Below are 18,068 nucleotides of genomic sequence, written 5' to 3' on the forward strand. Positions count from 1 at the left end.
TAGGTAAAACAGATGTAAAGTTTATATACAAGAATATAATGTTTATCTGAAATATTTACAGTGTTGGTTAAAGCAATATTTTTACAACTTTTTAAGGTAAACTACTATGTATATTACAGGTAAGCTACAATGGTTTAATTTGCAAAAATTAAGTAAAAAATGTTTTAAACAAGGCTTAAAGGACTCAGGTCAATTACAAAATTTATTTGTTTTGCCCTTTATTTGAAGAAATCATGCTACGAGGAATGGTTAATGTGCTTTTTATAAATGGAAGTACTGTAGCTGGAGTGTGATACATGCAACAGCTTAAATTCCCAAGGAGGGTGTAAAACGACCAATTGTCAGGAGACTGAGACAGTGTCTCAGGCTGGAGCTGAGGAAGATGTTGAGATAACAGCCAGCTTTATCTCAACTGGGTTTGTGACCCACAAATGTGGGCCACAGAGAAAAATGAAGCAATTTGCATGTTCTGACAGCCTCAGTGGGAAGTGAAAATCAGCTGACTCAAACAGAAAAACAAAACAAAACAGAACCAGACCCAAGTCACAGTTGCACCTATTCAAAACTAGCTTTAAAGTGAGCTATTTTAAAACGTCATAAAAATACTCATGATTTTATTAGTTTGAACATTTCTACAAGATTTGGGTGGGTTTTTCCTTTAGGTGAAAACAGCTATCGGTTCCTGAGGCCTCCTAAGGCCTTATAGCTCAGGACATGGTGGGGATGCCAACGTGCAAAAGGCAGGGGGAGCTGCTCCAGGCTGGGGACCGGCAGCCGGGACTGTGCTTGGGAAACGTCAGCCCAGCTCCGGGGCTGGCCCGTCGGACGCCGTCCGGGCGCCGGAACTAGCACTGCAGCTTGCGGATGCTGCGGGAGATGCGTTTGAACTCTCTCTGCCCCTTCTGCCACCGCTTCACCGAGGTGATCACCAGCTCCCCGCCCTGTTTCTGTCCCATGACCAGATAGGGCGCGTTGATGTCGTTCATCTCCTCACAGGTGCACTGCAAGCTGTCTTTGAGCCACAGCACGGATTTCTTCAGGTCCCGCTCCGACACCCCGTTCAGCTTGTAAATGGTCTTGCTCTTGGTTTCCAGGATGATTTTGGTGTCTCTGTTGATGTAGGTTATCTCCTTCACTTTTATTTTCAACGCTATGGAGACAAGAGAGGGCAGAAAGAATCATACCAGTTACAATGAGGGAATACAGTATAGGTCGCAAGTTTCCTCACCCCATTCTGCTGCCCATTTGTGTGACTTTGCCTGCGGGAGGGAAGACGAGGTTCCCAGAGTTAATGAGACTGTCAGAGGCTGCAGGTAGGGGGTTGGGAGCTGGGGGCAGCAGGTGGCTCCATTTCTAAAGCCTCAAAGCCTTTGCCAGGCACTTTGTTTCAAATCAGCCATCCTTTCCAAACTCTTTCTCTTTGCAGGACTCAATTAACTTTTCTTCTTGTTTCCTCAACCTTGTGTTTGTAAGAAGGTTGCATGTGGTTCCTGCTCTCCCCAACAAATGACTTTCCCTATTGGAAACTTCGGCATGAAAAGAAATGCCTGACTCTTCGGTGAAACGTGATCCTTCTGTGGCTGTAAACTTTAAACTCAATTTATTATGTCAGAGAGGTTTTTGGACAAACCTGTAAGGAAATTGTATCACACAATCATTGTTTTCTAAAGAACAGATTACAGGGAAGGAGAATTGATCTTACAGCTGCATTTGATTTGGTAAAGTAACTAGGAGAAAAAATATGCAAGTTTCTTTTTAAGAGCACAACATGTTTAGCCATAAAAGTGTTTTTCTGAAGACCTCATCCTCGTACACTCTTATTTGCCTGTCCAACGCCAAGGCATTTACAGATCATATATGTACTGTTTCCAAAATGTATATGTAGACTCATTAGAATTTGAAGACCAAAAGTAAGTGGTTTACTATAAAGAACACGTTTTATAGACATGAACAGTATGTTTTGGGAAAGAAAAACCCTACAAATGTACATGGTGGAATTAAATTTCAAGACTCCATGAAGGCAGGAAAAGGACAGAATTTTAAGGTTAGAAGGGATCATCCCGTTAAAATCTCTTGTTAGTACACAAAGAATCTTAAAGCCAGAGTTTAGTGACTTGCATGAGGTCACCCAGTTAGGTTGTTTCCTAGCTGAGTCTAGTACTCGGAACTCTGGTTCCCAAACCTCCTCCTATACCACCACTCTGTTCTCCTGAGGCCAAGTCATGTTTTCTTGCACTGATTGGAGCTTAACTTGCCCAACTCCAATATGTCCTAATACCCTTGGCACCACTGACAGCTGTTCTCTATGGGTGGTGTGCAAGTAGGACTTCATGATTTGGGGTTTATCTAGTGTTTAAATTAGTAATCGAGGAAGAGTTTTCTGTGTATGTATAACTCTGAGGTTTTCTTTTCCTTTTTCTAAATCTCAGTAAGGGAATTTGACTGAGTATGAATTTCTAGTCAACCAGGAAATTATAGAAGCTCAACCAAATAAAGCAAGGATGCTATGACTTGGCCAACCATGGTTTTTGTCTGATGTGGTATGCATCTGAACCGCAGTACTGAGTTCTCAAAGTTTATGAGACTCAAGTCATAGAATAAGCCATGTGGAAATGGGGCATGTTCCTGTAGCTTCTGCGTAGGGGTTGGGGTGCTGGGAGACCTCACCCCGGTGGGAGAAATGGACTGATTACATGTTACCTGGGAGCTTTGTCTATAGCACAGACAGGGCATGTGCAAGATTTCACCTGGTCAAATGAAATATTCTTGAGTGCCAAACATCAGAGAAATTATCACTTTTAACCAGGCAGAAGATTTATAACTCATCTTTGTCTAGCTCTAAAATAACCAATTTTGCAGACTCTTACCATGGGAAAACATTTGGGATTTCCTCCCTTGGATTTTTTCACCTGGGACCAAACATAGGGAATCAAAGCTCCAAAATAACTTTCTCTGCCCTGGAAGATGTGACTGGGGATGCAGGATATGAGAGGAGGCAGAGGTGAGAGTATCTAGTCCAGCAACAGGTTGTATAACAGCAAGGCAGTCCTGAGCCATTTTTCATTCACCAGTACTTGACCACTGTGGCAGGTGGTACGTATTTTCCTGTACTTCGGGAGTGCAATGGGGGAGAGTCTGAGGCCTTCCCGGATGATTCAAGTTAAATAAATCAGATTTCTACTCTTCTTTGTTTTCCTCCTTCCTTACTCTCCAAAGAACAGAGGCAATAAGGAATACTGCTTATAAACCAAGAGTATATGATGCACTTCTTGAAATTCTGTTTCATTATCTCTTTAGGGTCAAAAGGAGAGTGAAGAAGTAGAAAACAAAGCTTGTGAGGTATCTGTACGTGTGATATGTTAAGTGTGATAACTTCCATTTTGTTTTGAAAGGCTTTGTCTCTTTAAGGAGAGAGAACACTAGGGCTCACTCACACACACCTCCATGTTTTGGCTCAGGTCTTAATGGGGCATTCTTAGAAAGAGAGTATTCTGAAAGGTCCACCACAAAGCAAGCAAGCAATACGTGTGTATGTGTGTGTGTGTTTTCCAAAGTCAACTGTTTTGTAGCCCCACAATGTAACCACCAACTTTTTCATGGAAGTCAGCAGAGCGATCTGTATTGTATGTAGTGCAAAGGACATAAGCTCCCAGAAGAAAATGATGTTATATTTTATAGCATTTTAATATACATTTTATTAAGATGATTTTTTTTATCTTGCCCTTAAGTAAGTCACGTAGCATGGAAGTTAAGAACTGTGTTTTGGTAAGGCTCTGGCAATTTGGGATTATCTGCTGCCAACATGCCTGGCCCTCAGCCAGTTTGAGAGCTGTATGTATCTGAATACAGATACATGAAACCCTATCAACCCCATCTGTGGCTCTTCCTGAGAAGAAGGGTTGGTTGGGGCTTTGAGCTACCTCCCTTTATTCTCCTTCCTCAGCAGTGAGAGGCTTTCCTAACACTGGGGCTATGGTTGTTCTGGGACCAGACAAGGTTAAACCCAGGACATTTCTGCAAGAGACATGGTGCTGTCAAGGAGCAGTGACTGGATTGTTCCAGAGTGTCAGGGACTGACCAGGCCTGAGATTTCTGGGATGGCAAGGTAAGGAGAGTGGGAGGGCATCAATAGTGGGAACTGGAGTGATGTCCGTCAGTCTTAAAGACTTAGCTGAATATGTGGAAATGTTAATATGGATCTGCTGGCATCCATTATCAATGGAGCAGGGATAATATCTGTTTACTAGGAAGTTTGTGCCAACCACTGGATCACACCAAAAGGTGCCTCCCTGTGGAACAGGATGAAAGCAAGAAAGCCTGTAGAGCCTGGGGGAAGTTCTTGGCCACCCCCAACTCTGAACTGAGCATTGATACGGTGTCTAGCTGGGCTCCTCCCTTCACCTGAGAAGCCTGAAGCCAGCAGAAGAGATGCTGGTGGAGTTCTGTGTGGTCAAAATCCCAACTCTCTTTCCCCTTATGATCTTCTCTTAAGGGGAGTGACTTACACTTTATGGAACTTTCATAGTATCTTTCATGTATCTTGCTAAAGTAAATTTCTAAGCTTTTTTTAAAAAAAAACCTATTTGCAAAAGTATAACAAATGTGTCCAGACTTATTCATAAAAACTTTACGAAAGCCTTTTTTTCAAAAGGATTTTAAGATGGTATTTCAACGTTGTTAGGTGTCCCATGATAGGTGTCTTCTCAGTATCCCATTCTTCTTTTTAAATTTAAGGAACCCCTCTCCGACAAATTATTAACCAGTGCCTTGGATATAGTCACTAATGGTGGAACACAGAGGAGCAAATCATTATGGGTTATGAATAAAGTAAAAATATTTTGATTTGATGCCAGAGTAAATTTTTATTTGTGGCCAATGTAATGACTTGCATCTGTTTTGCTGGGGCTAAAATTTACATTTCTATCCCTGGTACACATGGTAAGTAATTGAAAGAGAATATGGCTAAGGATTATGCTTGTTGGCAAGAAAAAGCCAGAATGAGATTTGAAGTGTGCCAATGAAAATTGATAATCTGAATAATTTGCATTATTTGATTATAGCTTAAAAGAACAATGAATCTCACATAACAAGATATGACTCAATAAATGACAGTTATGTAAGGAGGAAACTAGGATAGAGCAGGTTAGATGATTTGGGGAAACAGGAGCTGTGATTGTAGTTCACCCAACCTTTATCTAGCAACATCTTAATGAATCGTGCCTTTAAGTTTTACTGGTAAGTAAAACTTTTGAATGTGAAATCTGTTGTTGTTGTATTACTTACCAAAATCATTTTTACAAAGAGTTTCCATTATGTCGTTGTCATCATCGTTTTTATTTTTGCAGGCTTCACAAACCTTTGGAGCTAGATAGAAATGGGAAAAAGTCTTTAGTGAGTTTGCTTAAAAGGGAACAGCAGGTGGCGTTTGTAAACAACTCAAAGGGACTTACCCAGGCAAGAGTAGCAATTGTCCTATATGACCCTAGATTCTGCCACTTCTATAAAAGTAGGATCACTCATTCCTAAGAAAGTCTCCCATGCTTCCTATTTTTGGGTGGGCAAAACGAGAACACCCATACATTGTGTTTAAAAAATGATGACTCTCCAAAAGGGAGTTGTGGGCAAAGTGTGTAGGGGTGTGTGGCTACTGTTAACTGGGACAGGTTGCAGCTTTTCCAGCTCATCCTCCCCACTCCTGGGACTAATTCAGTCTGCAAAAGTTATTCCCAAAGCCTGTCGAAGAAGGCACCAAAAGAACCAAAGACCCTTGAAGGATTTGGGAAAAACTGGTAACCACAAAATACAGGCAAAAGATTGTCCTTCTCAGCAGCAGGACACCAGCGTAGCCCACTCAGTTCATCAGAACTCTGTGTCTCAGGGGACTCATTTCAAGATATGTCAAGTCTGGACTGTACTGGCTAGTCTTGTAAGGATTACATATGGGCTGTTTCCATCTTACTGAACACAAAACAGCCTGCTCTAACTCATTCTTTGTCACCTTGTGCCTTCTGCTCAGTTTGTGCTTGAGTTAGTCAGTATTGATTTCATTGTTATCTACAAACTTCCTGGTGCAGGCTCTTCTTGCCCCTCTTTGCCAGTTTCAAACTCTCAAAACAAACAAGCAAACAAACAAACAAACCTGTTCCTGAAGCTAATCAAAGATGAAGCGAAAGTGTTTATGGGGTCTGACCAAACCGAGGAATTGTGTGCTGCTAGCACAATTATCAGAGAGGGTCCCTAAGAGTCTGATTTCTCAGGAGAAGGAAAAAAAGAAAACATATTTCCTTTCTCTCATTTATAAATGTGTTAATGCTGTCTTTAAAATTTAGGTGAAATCAGAAGATTCTCACTAATATGAAATAGAATTTTCCCAGAAAAAACTGTATGTGACTCAATAGAAGAGTTATTTATCAAATTAGGAAAATCACAAAGCAAATTTTGAAGAACATACACTTTTATTTTGAAGGGGAAAAGTGCCATTTTGGACAAAATGTACAGTGTATGATGCCACTGATAGTGAAATAAAAAACAAAAGCAACACCCACAAAACTGCCCTGAACTCCCCTCACCCCAACAAAATCAAACATTTCCAATTAGGAGCTCTCAGAATGTATATAAAATACTACAAACCTGTATTGGCTGGTCTATGGTATATGTTGGACAAATGTTTGAAAAATGCCAAACATTTGCAATAAATTAGAAACCTAACCAATAAGATGATTGCAAACTCATGGTGGCTGCCAGGAAAGATTGCTAAAGAACTTTGCATTTTCTTTAACTAATGATGTCTGTAGGAAAACAATTAGAGATTGAAAGAGAGATGCTGCTGGAACTCTGAAAGGGATTAGGAAGCCCCCTTTCCATCCCGGGGGACCTAAATCAGCTCCGACACATTGTGTATGTTTTCTTTTCAGGAGGAATATCAAGAGCCCATGAGGTTTTCATTGCTTTGATGGTTTTTGCACAGGAACTCCCCCTCTGTTTTCTAAAAACTTGAGAATCTGTCTTTTGCATGATTCTCTCCAGTTAATTAAAACCACCCCTAAGATAAAAGCTGACAGTGATAGAAAGATGATTCCCCGAGATTCCCTGTGTGCCCTCTTCCTCAACACCTGAGCAGCTACAATCAGTACTCAGTTTTCCACATGCTCCGAGCCCGTCTCGGTTTTATTTTCAAAACCTAAATTGGCAAAGGACAAAGAGGACCTTAAAAGATTATCTGCTTGGGCATCCATCCTGGTTATCCGCCTGCACGGGAGATGTTCCTGCGACGAGAATCCTGCCTAGAGCTGGGAAGGTGCCCAATGAGGCTCAGGCCAGAATGATCACCACACAAGGCCACTCAGAGCGTGGCCCCAATACTAGCATCTTCAACAATAATTGTATATTTGCTTTTTTTTTTTAAAGGCGTCTTTCACAGTTCTTCATTTTCTTTTCTTTCTTTTTTTCTTAACTGTCCCTAAGTATACCTGGTACAACCCAGGAGAAGAATGAGAGATTTGGGGTGGGGTCGGGGTGACTCAAATTTGATACAGGCTTGTCGCGATGACAGACCAGGGCAGGGAGAGCGTCTGTCCCCCCTGGGATTGGCACCCCGAGCGAGCACGCACCGGGATTCCGGGCAGGAGCGGGATCCCGCGGGAGCAGCTCAGCCCAGCTGGGAGGGGGAAGTGAGAGAGAAGGCTTACCTTCCTCGGTGGCCGGTAGGAGGTGGTCGCTGCTAGCGAGGGGGATGCAGAGGTCGTTGTCCTGGGGGAAGCGGTCGCACTCGAGCATGTCGGGCCAGGGGAAGCCGAAGGCAGACATGACCGGGGCGCAGCGGTCCTTCACCTGCACGCAGAGCGAGTGGCACGGCTGGATGGTCTCGTCTAGGTCGTCGAGGCAGACGGGGGCGAAGAGCGAGCACAGGAACTTCTTGGTGTCCGGGTGGCACTGCTTCATGACCAGCGGGATCCAGGCGCCCGCCTGCTCCAGCACCTCCTTCATAGTCTCGTGGCCCAGCAGGTTGGGCAGCCGCATGTTCTGGTACTCGATGCCGTGACACAGCTGCAGGTTGGCCGGGATGGGCTTGCAATTGCTGCGCTTGTAGGAGAAATCGGGCTGGCCGAAGAGGAAGAGCCCGCGCACCGAGCCCAGGCAGCAGTGCGAGGCGAGGACGAGCAGCAGCAGTGAGCCGGGGCCCTGCAGCATCGTGGGCGCGCGACCCCCGGGGGGCGGAGAGCGGAGCCGGGGAAGCGCGAGGCGGCCGAGCCGTAGCTCGTCCCGGGCCCGCTCGCTCCGCTCGGCGCGGCTCGGGGGCCTGGAAAGCCGCGGCCGGAGCGCGGAGAAGCCGGACTCGGAGAGGACGGCGCGGGCGAGGCGCTACAAGCCCGCGCGCAGCTCCGGGGGGCTCCGACCCGGGGGAGAAGAGTGAGCGGCGGCTGGGGCACAGCCAGAGTTTTCTTGGCCTTTTTTATGCAAATCTGAGGTGGGGGGGAGCAAGGGAGGAGCCAAAGCAGGGTAATCTGAGGAGGGCTGGTCACTGCTTTCTCGGTCTGGCTTTCCGTTGAGAATGCCCCTTACGCGCCCCCTCCCCAGATCCCGCCGCGCGCGCGCTCTGGGATTGCTTTAAACAACAATCGGGCCTGGTCGCTGCGCCCCAACAGTGAGCGAGTGGGGCGCGGGCTGCGGCAGCGGCGAGAGACCTCGCAGCCGGGTCCTGGCGGGAACGCGCTCCGGCCCCGCGCGGCCCTGGCCGAGGTTTGTTTTGCTCCAGCCCGAAGTTTCTGCTCGCCCGGCGGGGTGGCCGGGCGGGATGGCGGGGCGGAATGGGTCCTCGGGAGCCGGGCGCCGCGAGCCTGATGACCTCGGGCTCTTTGTGGCCTGGGCTCGAGCCTGGGACCTGCCCGCCCCAGGCCGCCTTGGCGAACTTTGTTTCCTCCCGAATCTCCAACCACAGTTCAGCAGCTTGGTCCATGTGGTGTGCTCCCCTTGGCCTTAAAATATATATATATATATATAGATATATATATTTATATATATATATCTATATATAGAGAGAGAGTAGTATGGAGAAAACTTTACATGGAAAACTAAATAACAATAAAGCGTTGGGCTTGTTATTTTGTTGCAGTGAGTGGAAGATTTTGCCATTGTAGAAACGCCCCTGCAGAATCCCGTCAGAATCTCACAGGACTGCCCATCACTTACTGGTTTGGGAGAAGGGACTTTCCTCCCTTAAATGAATGGGATGACACAACACTCAAAGGCATCAGCGGGCCCTAACACACCCGGCCCTTGCCAGCAGGGCGCTCTGGAGAGCCGGAGTATGGGCCCCCGGGGCACAGTTTGGAAAGACTGGTGCCCCGCACAGGGGACTGGCAGAAAAGGTGCCAGGTGGGCAGGCTGAGAAGGAGCGAGTTGCAGAGGAGGAAGCTCAGCCTAGAGGTCCACGAGAGCGAGTCGCGGCTTGGGCGGACCTAGTTCATTCATCCTACGTGTACCGCGGGGCACCGCGCTGGGCGCCGGGTGTGCAGAGATGAACAGGCCGGCTTCTGCTCTCGTGGAGCTGGGGATCTAGTGTCTTTGAGGACTGCGAACAGGAAGTTCACATCTGTAAACCGCAAATAAGGTGCCAGGAAAGGGAAGGGGTAGGGTGTGTGTGTGTGTATGATGGTCTTTTTTCCTAATCACCCCGTCTCCCCTCTAGGCAAGCTGCCTCAGCACCCCCCGAAACCTTCCTCTAGGGGTGGAGGTGCAGATCCAAAGAGATAATCCCCGGAGGGCGAGGTTCTTTCATATGTAAGGTGGACGCATTGTTACTACTTCCCGCCCACTTAGAGCCATCAACAGGCTCAGATTGCCGCTTCCCTGTTTCCCTCCTTCCGCCTCGGTGGCCGCTTGGCCCAAGTTACCGGGCACACTTTGTGCTCCTGCTGCTTAGAGGAGGGGTCTAACGAGTGGGTGGCGAAAGCCCACTCAGGGTTGTCTCCTACCTCTTCCTGGTCGTAAACACGCCAGTAAAATCGCCATATGAAGGGATTGCACATCCTGAACTCCAAAAATCTGCGTCCCTAAAAGCTCAACTTTCGTCTTTCCTCCTTCGCCACGGTTGCTCTGCGGAGGAAGGGCGCGGGCCGTCAGTAGAAGGCCGCTCTTCCCCGGAATTGGTCCTGGGCCTTTTCGTCTCTAAGGAAAGCTCCAAGAGGCCTTTACTCCCCCTCCCCAACACAAACTGCTTTGCAGATGAACCCCTAAGGAAACAGAAGCACGCTGAACCAAAGAGCTAAGCAGCGCCCGAGCTCAGAGAGATGCTAGGACTTGTGCCTGACAGTGGGATGAAGGCCCTCTTGCCTCCGCAGCCCCCAGCCCCATCACCCTCGCTTGGGGTCGCCTCCGCCCTGCAGATCCCCTTGCTGGGCGCTCGAGGAGCCCGAAGCCAGTCGGCCGCATACCGCGGGGTGGCTGGGGACGCAGGCGCCCTGCCAGCCCGGGGCATTGTTTTGCGAGCCGGGCTGCCCGCTCGCCGCCAGGGGGCGCCGGGAGCCGCGCCGGAGTCCCCATCCCCGCCGTGCAGTGACCTGCGCCGGCCGGCCTGGCTGTCCCGGCCGCTGCGCCCACCGCGGCCTCTCCCGGCACCCGCGCCCGCCATCTTCCACCCCACCCTGCACCCCGCGTCTTTTTTCCCCACCTCGGGTGCTGCTCCCCCCACCCCCCTCCCTTTCCCTTTGGCCTTTGGTCCGCGACCGGCTAAGCGCATTCCCGCGTGACAAGCACGGCCGCGGGACGAGCTGATTGCTGGGGAACAGGGAAATAACCTCCCGCAGAGGCTGGCGCGCGGGCGCCGAGCGCTGTCGGTGTGAAAAGCGCACGGGCGAGGACGCTCGGTGACCGTCCCCCGGCGTGCCTCTCCGGCCCAGGTCCCAGAGCAACCGCATCCAGTCACCCGACGCGAAACGCGGGAACAGATGAGTGCACACGTGGTGCTGCCCCGCGGCGGGGCCTTGCTTAACCCGGACTCTTCTCCGCTCCCTCTTGGTCCACAGGTCTCCTCCGATCCTAGCAATTTATCAAAACCTGCCACAGGCTTTTGTTTTCACAAACGCCCTCTGCCTGCCCACTTAGTTCCTTCCTGTTTTAGGAACGGAAATTCTATTCCCCTAAACGCAGGGTAGGTGGAGATGGGCGCCCACTCCACCGTGGACTGATTAAAGGGGATGCCCAGGGGTCCCTGGCGATGGGGTTGGTCCAGACCACACACACAGGGGACAGCATCCCACCCCAGTGCACCTACAGTGCTGTAGGCCTGCAGAAGAGCCTCGACAACCGTGCTCTGGATTTGGACCCACTTCGCCGCTTGAGTGTGTCACGTGGCCAGGGCACCTAAAAGCTTGAAGGACAAAGAAGGCTCTCCTCAATCTTTTCTGAACGATGTGTCTTCTTGGTCAAATCTGTGCTGGCCGTAAGAGTTCCTGGGTCGGCAGGACCCTCACTCTCCCGCTCAGAGGCTTTGTCCTGTCGGGGGTCTGCTGCGCAGCCGTGAAGAGCTGTGGAAAGCGAGCCCTCGTTCCCCCGCCGCGGTAGTAAAATGAAAGCGTATGGACCCTTCTTTCCGAGAAGCAAGAGGGGGGAGAACAATATGTGTCATGTGTTAGTTTCTTAATTCACATAATCTAGCACTGGCTGCGGAGGGGCAGCCTCGAATTGGAAACAAGCTTCTTGGCTGCCAATGTTCATACCACTGTCCTGTCCTTCCTTTAGATTGGAAAGCTGGGAGGGGGTGGGGGTTCGATGCTTATTAAAACGCACGGCCTCCTGGGGGGCGTTGAGCCTTTACAGCAACTGAGGAGGAGCCGAGATTAATGCAGTTGCACAGGGAGCGGCCTATGTGACTGGTCGCACAGAGAAGGGGGACCCGCGCCCATGCTAAGATTCTGCACTGACCGACCGAGGGCCACCCTGGCTCCTGAAATTCTAACTGCCACCCGGCAGGTGGGTGTGATGATCATTTTGCACATAAGCAGTCCCGAGGAAACTGAGGCCCAGAGGGGTTAAGTAGCGTGAAGCAGGTCACGCAGTAAGTGGTACAGCTGTGGGCGTTACACGTGCCTCGGTGAAATCGGTGAAATTGCGGTTCGGGCCGGCCCTGGGGACCCGTCCTGACCTGTTTGGTGTCTCCAGCAGCGCGGTCGCGTGGTTTTCGTCCACGCGCAGGCCAGCGGGGTGGGTGACGTCACCTCCTGCTCCCGGGACGCTGCGGCCGGGCCTCCCCGCCGGGTGGGGGCTCGCGGCGCGCCAGCCCCGAGCATTTTCCGTGGGACTCGCGGCAGCCATCTGAGGGCGCCATTTCCCCAGACAGAGATGGTCCTTTAGGGTTGCAAGTCGGCTTCCTTTACGCTCCTGAAGCTCTGATATCCTTTACATTTTTACTTGTTGGGCGTGAAGATGGCTTTTTCTGGGGGAGTGGGGGATTCCCTCATTCCCCCGCTCGGGGTCCTGCCTGCACCCGGCCCGCAGAGAGCCGCCCCGGCCGCGGGATGGGCGCCTCGCACCGGCGCACGGGGACAAGTGCCCGCGCTCCGCTGCCGCGCAGCTCCTTGTGCCCTGCGGACCCCCAGACCGCAGCGGTTCAGACGCTGACTTCCGAGAACGAGACCAGGGCCTGCAACCAGAGAATCTCTGCTTCTCCTTTCACGAAAAGAATAGTCCAGTCTGAGGCCGAGCAGTTTGCCAACTCCTGACCCGAGCTCCTGCGAGTATCTCAAACACTTCAAGGGTCGATTGGGCCCCAAGTCGGGGCTGGGAAAGCAAACGAGAGGTCCCGGAAGACCCGGCCCCGCCAGCGCCCCCGATCCCCTCCCCAGCCCAGATAGACGCGGGGCCCAGCGCCCCTTTTTTGCCCCGGAGCTGGAGGAGGAGGGGCGCGGGAGGGGCGGCCGAGACGCAGACAGTGCTCGGCGGCCTCCTGGGGGAGAAGCAGGAGCCACCCCAGGGTCCCCTCCTTCCTCACCCCTAAGGAGTCCGCCCGGGGGACAGCGGTAATTGCCCGGGTCTGTGTAAGCAATTTGGTCGGTGGATTCAAAGCCGGTGTGAATGAACCTCAAGTTCCCAAGTTCTCTTTGTCGCAGGTACAACAAATTTGCCCACTGAGAATGGATGCTTTTGGGGCTCAGTAGAAAATGACTAAAAAACAATTACTCCAACATGATAAAAACAGTTAATACCTACAATGATAACCTACTACTCTTCCCCGGCCCCACGAGTGTTTTAGACAACAGCCGACTGGGAACGGACTGAGAAAGCTGTTCTATAGTGCAGTGTGCTGCTCTCGGCAGAAGACAGAGGCACATCATGGAGACTGTCGGCGGTTGGTGCCTTGGGCGAGACCAGCTTCCATTTCTTCCATTGCTCCTTCAATGCGAAAATGGCCCTAGAAATTTTGGCAGAAGGGGTGGAACTGGGACATGGCATGTCCTATTTGCATCCCTGGGCTGCTCCTGCTTGAAATAAAACCGGGGGCGGGGTGAGGGGTGCAGTTCAGCGACATCGACCTCTGGGAAGGAAATTCCATTTCTGTTTAGTGCACACACCCTCCCCAGCAGCCTTTTAATTTACAGGATAAGGTCTCAGATTTGCTGGGCCAGTAGAAATTCCTTGGTGTTCAGGTTCAAAAATTTGGAATTTGCGTCCACTGTGTACACCTAGTCCATTTTGCACTCTTAAACACAGACATACTTATTGGTACTTTTCCTTTCCTCTCTTCTTCCCCTTTCATCCCGACTTCCCCTGTCTTTTTCTGGGGTGCTAGTAGTTTATTGCTCACTGATGCGTTGCAACTGCTGATGAAACCCTTGAAATGAAGTATCTCCTAATTGCTCACATTAGGAAATCCTGAATGGAAACAGCAGAAACCCAAGGCCATTTATAGAGGGCGGTCCACAGTCACAGAGCCGCTCTGGGAAGAAAGACCTGTTCCATTGTCTGATCTGAACAGCAGGGGTCACTGGCTAAGCTGGTGTTTCACTCTGGTGAGAATTTATTGCCATCAGATAAGAGCACAAAGTCAATACAATAAAGCCTGTTGGCTCTAAAGCAACAGATGGAATCTGAGTTCCTGCACACATGTACGATCTTTCCAGAGACAAATCCCAGAATAAAAAGTCCTTTGTCATTCTTACTGAACTGAATTTTAGGGACACTTTTCCATACTCTCTGTGTGTTTGTCTGTTTGGGTCTTTCTCGATAATGGTAGATTTTTATGCTATCAGAACTAAGACATTTGTCAGATTCGTTAAAGTGATTCATCTTTTTATGACATACTCAGCTTTAGTAACTCACAATTAAATCTGTAAATTAGAAAGGAATTTGTTTTTGGTTTATTTAGGATGAGTGTAATCTGTAGTTTCTTTTCTTTTCTTTTTTTTTATAAGGCAGAGTCTCACTCTGTTTCTGGGGCTAGAGTGCCATGGTGTCAGCTTAGCTCACAGCAACCTCAAACTCCTGGGCTCAAGCGATCCTCCTGTCTCAGCCTTCCCAGTAGCTGGGATTACAGGTATGTGCCACATGCTCAGCTAATTTTTTCTATATATTTTTAGTTGTTCAGCTAATTTCTTTCTATTTTTAGTAGAGATGGGGTCTCACTCTTGCTCATTCTGGTCTCGAACTCCTGAGCTCAAACAATCCTCCCGCCTCGGCCTCCCAGAGTGCTAGGATTACAGGCGTGAGCCACCACGCCGGGCCCTGTAGTTTCTAACTATAGTATCTAGCCTTAGCACTCTGACTGAATTCATTGACACTATTAACAAAATTTCATTAGTTAGTCTAATATTTCCTAATAGTTTGTAAATTTCCAGTGGTGCAATGGGGAGTGAAATATTGCATAGAAATAACATTCCCACATGTAAAATTGGGTTATTGGTAGTTGGTTAATCTGTGAAGTATCTAGTGATCACCTTGGCCATGTTGTCCAGAGCTTTGCTGTTTTTCCTTAGTTTCCTTGAAATCATAATTAATTAAAGAAATTCATGAGAGGTTCTGCACTGGAAGTAAATAAGAAAGAAAAGAGGGCTTTTATGAGTACAGTTAATTTGTTCTTTTTTGTAGTAATTTGGAAATACTTCTCTATGTCCAAGTTTGTCTGGATTAGAGCTTCAAAATGAGCAAGAGTATCTGAGGTACTTCTATTATCAGTTATTCTCTAGAATAAATGCTGAAAATATGTCTTTAATTCCTTTCTGTTTGGCATTAAGACATTGAAACCCTTTACGTGTTATGCCAGCTATTGTTCCATTCAGGGAGTTGCAGGTGGTGGGGATGCAGTGGGGAGGGGGGTCACTCTTGCTTGTATCCAGCTTCACAATTAGAATTCTTTCATTTTGCATTTGTGTGTGTGTGTGTGTGTGTGTGTGTGTGTGTGTGTGTGTAGGGGGAGAAGGCATATTATTCCATAGGATATTGCCATGGTGTCTGAAAGACTTTACAGGTAGTCACTGGCATGATTTCCATGGGATGTCACATGTCCCCACAGACAAGACAAATATTCTGCCCTGCTTGTGTCTTTAACCATAGGTGATGTGCTCAGCAGCCTAATACCTTACAGAAGGAATTCCTCATGTTCCTTAAGGTTTAATTCCATCTGTCCAGTCAAAAGACTATTATTGGGCCTCTACAGTATGCTGAGGGGGTAATCAAAAAGATCTTCATCTTGAAGGGGTTTATGTCTTAGTAGTTGCAAGTAAAAATAAAATGTCTTCTTCTCTGCATTTAGCTTAAAGGTGAAGATGGCACATATTTCTGAGAAGTAAAGATTTTTTTCCCCAATATACTTGGATAAAGGGTGAAAGGGCTATGAAGATTCTCATAGAGTGAAATATGTGTTTCTCCATAAAAGAATAACAAAGCAAAGACTAACAATCCATTTGTTGAGCATGTCTGAGAACCTTAGTTGCTTTTTGAATTGTGATGGAATAAGCTTTATTAGCAGCAGACTATCAGAACAATTCTGTCAAAGATCTCAAGAGATCTCTTCCTTGCTCTCTCATAAGACCAGCTTAAACAAAGGGAGACTATACTCTGTCCAGTTTATAAATTTACTTTCGGAGAATAATATTCAGTGTCTAAAAACCCTAAATTGTAATAGATACATGGGGAATTCTCATGACCCACCAGATGAATGATATATCCTGAACAATTACATTTCCCAAGCCAATAATTGGACAGAAGACTGAAGCAAATGAATTGAAATTAAATCAATTTCCACTCATGATTTGCTTCTTTCCCCTAAAAATCCTTCTTTTTTGTTTGTAAAAGTAATACCTATTCCATGTAAAAAAATTCATACAACACAAAAAATTATAAAGAAGTAGAAATGTCTTTAATTTCACTTTCCCGATCTACAAAAAAAAAAAGGGGGACAAAGTTATATTCTTTCAACATAAGAAAAAGTGAACATACACAAAGCTCTATAAAAATGCAGTCAGATGATACATACTCTTTGTAACAACTTTTCATATGTTAAAATGGAGATATATGTCATAATAAGTTACCTTCGAATATACTATTCAATTACAGGAGTGGATTGATGGCTCCTTGCTAGTTTCTTATCGGGGTTCACAAGTGGTGCTGCTAGTGCAGTGGCTGAATTGTGTGTCTCGTGATCAAGATGGTTCTGAGTGAGCACCACCTGGGTGTCCAGATTTCTCCCAACATAGATTTTTGATCTTCATATTTTCTGGCACTTGGGCAGGTTGGCCAGAACTCAGAAATGGCTGTTATTGTATTTCTCAATATATTTCCTCTATCAACTTGGTTGAAAAGAGGAATTTTAGATTTGCAATGAAAAAAGAAAAAGCCAATTGAGATTTTCTCTTAACCTCAAAAATGGCATGGTTAGAATTTGAGAAGGGTTAGCTCTTATTTTTCTGAACCATTTTTTCCCATCCATGTATTTCACTTATCCCTTTGTGCAGAGAAAAATGTACTTTGGGAAACAGAACTATCTCGGAACTTCCCAACTATCTTGGAAAGCCTACCCCAAGGTGATTGACAGGGAAGATGAGAGGAGGTTGAGTTCATGTAGTCTGGGAGAGGAAGATGTTCACTCTCAGGTGAGTGTAGCTTTGGAAGGGAACAGTGTCAGAATAGATCTAACACACTCACGTGAGTTGTGCTCCTTTTGTTCACAAAGTATGTGCCTACAAGCCCTCTAATAAGGCTGGCATGAAATAGCTGGAAACTTTTATATGTGTCTGTCTATATTTTACTTTCAGAATTAATTTAGCTAAAATAGATTTTTGATTTACGAGATATAATGGGCTGTCCTTCATGTGCAAAGATGGTCCTATTGAACATTAATCATTAAGATATGTACCATCACTTGCTTTTATAGAACTGAAGAAAATGTACACTATTTTATGCAAATCATTTTTTTTCAGTGCTTCTTGTAACCACAAATTAGTACTCATTTTCAAGATGGTAGCATTAAAATGATGTTTGGCTATTGATAGAGAAAGTCAACTAGTTTGCTCAGAAATTGCACATATGGCTCTGGGCTTCTGTAAGATGCAAATCATGGATCACATACGATACTGTATGAGTCAGGATGGGCCAGGTTATGTTGCTGTAACAATCACACCAAACAGCAGAAGTTTGTCTCTCACTGATCCAGTTTGCTGTGGGTTAGGGAGGCCTTCCAAGGCAGCTGTTTCCCCAGCTCCGCAGTCTCAGCTGCTTTATATTATGGCACTTCTGCATCGAGATGTGCTCCCATAATCACGACACAGGCAAAGAGAGGGTTGGCCAGTCCATCACTGCAAGTTAAATACCTCCATTTGAAAGTGACACATGTCACTTTCACTCATTCCATTGGCCACATCAGTAAGAAGGCCACCCCTAACTTCAGAGGGGTGGAACATGCAGTCTGGCTTTGTGGCTAGAAGTAGAGAAAAACTGGATATTAGGGAATAGTATTAACATCTACTATATAGATTAACATATATATAGTATATATGCATCCCCCCACACATTTCTATCTATTGCTTTGAATAGTGCTTAAGATACTGTTGTTGATCAGTAACTGTCAAGTAATGAAT

General features: G+C 47.2%; 1 protein-coding gene and 1 long non-coding RNA gene across 3 annotated transcripts in view; one reads left to right on the top strand and one right to left on the bottom strand.

Moving 5' to 3' along the window:
- SFRP2 (secreted frizzled related protein 2) lies at positions 1 to 8,551 on the bottom strand. The gene is made up of 3 exons (XM_045552147.1): positions 7,689 to 8,551; positions 5,284 to 5,364; positions 1 to 1,150 (listed from the first exon to the last, which is right to left on the bottom strand). The coding sequence occupies exons 1-3, from the start codon at positions 8,188 to 8,190 to the stop codon at positions 846 to 848; spliced, it is 888 nt and encodes a 295-aa protein (XP_045408103.1). The 5' UTR covers positions 8,191 to 8,551; the 3' UTR covers positions 1 to 845.
- A 5,941-nt stretch (positions 8,552 to 14,492) lies between these two features.
- Positions 14,493 to 18,068, top strand: part of LOC123637687 — a 99,558-nt gene continuing 95,982 nt past the window's right edge. For both annotated transcript variants that reach the window (XR_006735026.1, XR_006735025.1), the window contains exon 1: positions 14,493 to 14,530. This is a non-coding gene — a long non-coding RNA (uncharacterized LOC123637687). The remainder of the gene's footprint in view (positions 14,531 to 18,068) is intronic.

The sequence above is a fragment of the Lemur catta genome, chromosome 5 (assembly GCF_020740605.2).
Source record: "Lemur catta isolate mLemCat1 chromosome 5, mLemCat1.pri, whole genome shotgun sequence".
NCBI classification, from domain to species: Eukaryota; Metazoa; Chordata; class Mammalia; order Primates; family Lemuridae; genus Lemur; species Lemur catta.

Bases quoted from the DNA above. Each gene is read 5' to 3' on its own strand.
- SFRP2 (XM_045552147.1), bottom strand. From the start codon at position 8,190: ATGCTGCAGGGCCCCGGCTCACTGCTGCTGCTCGTCCTCGCCTCGCAC. The intron at 5,365-7,688 runs GTAAGCCTTCTC...ATTTCTATCTAG, and splicing joins CCTACCGGCCACCGAGGAAG to CTCCAAAGGTTTGTGAAGCC. The intron at 1,151-5,283 runs GTAAGTAATACA...TTGTCTCCATAG, and splicing joins TCTTTGTAAAAATGATTTTG to CGTTGAAAATAAAAGTGAAG.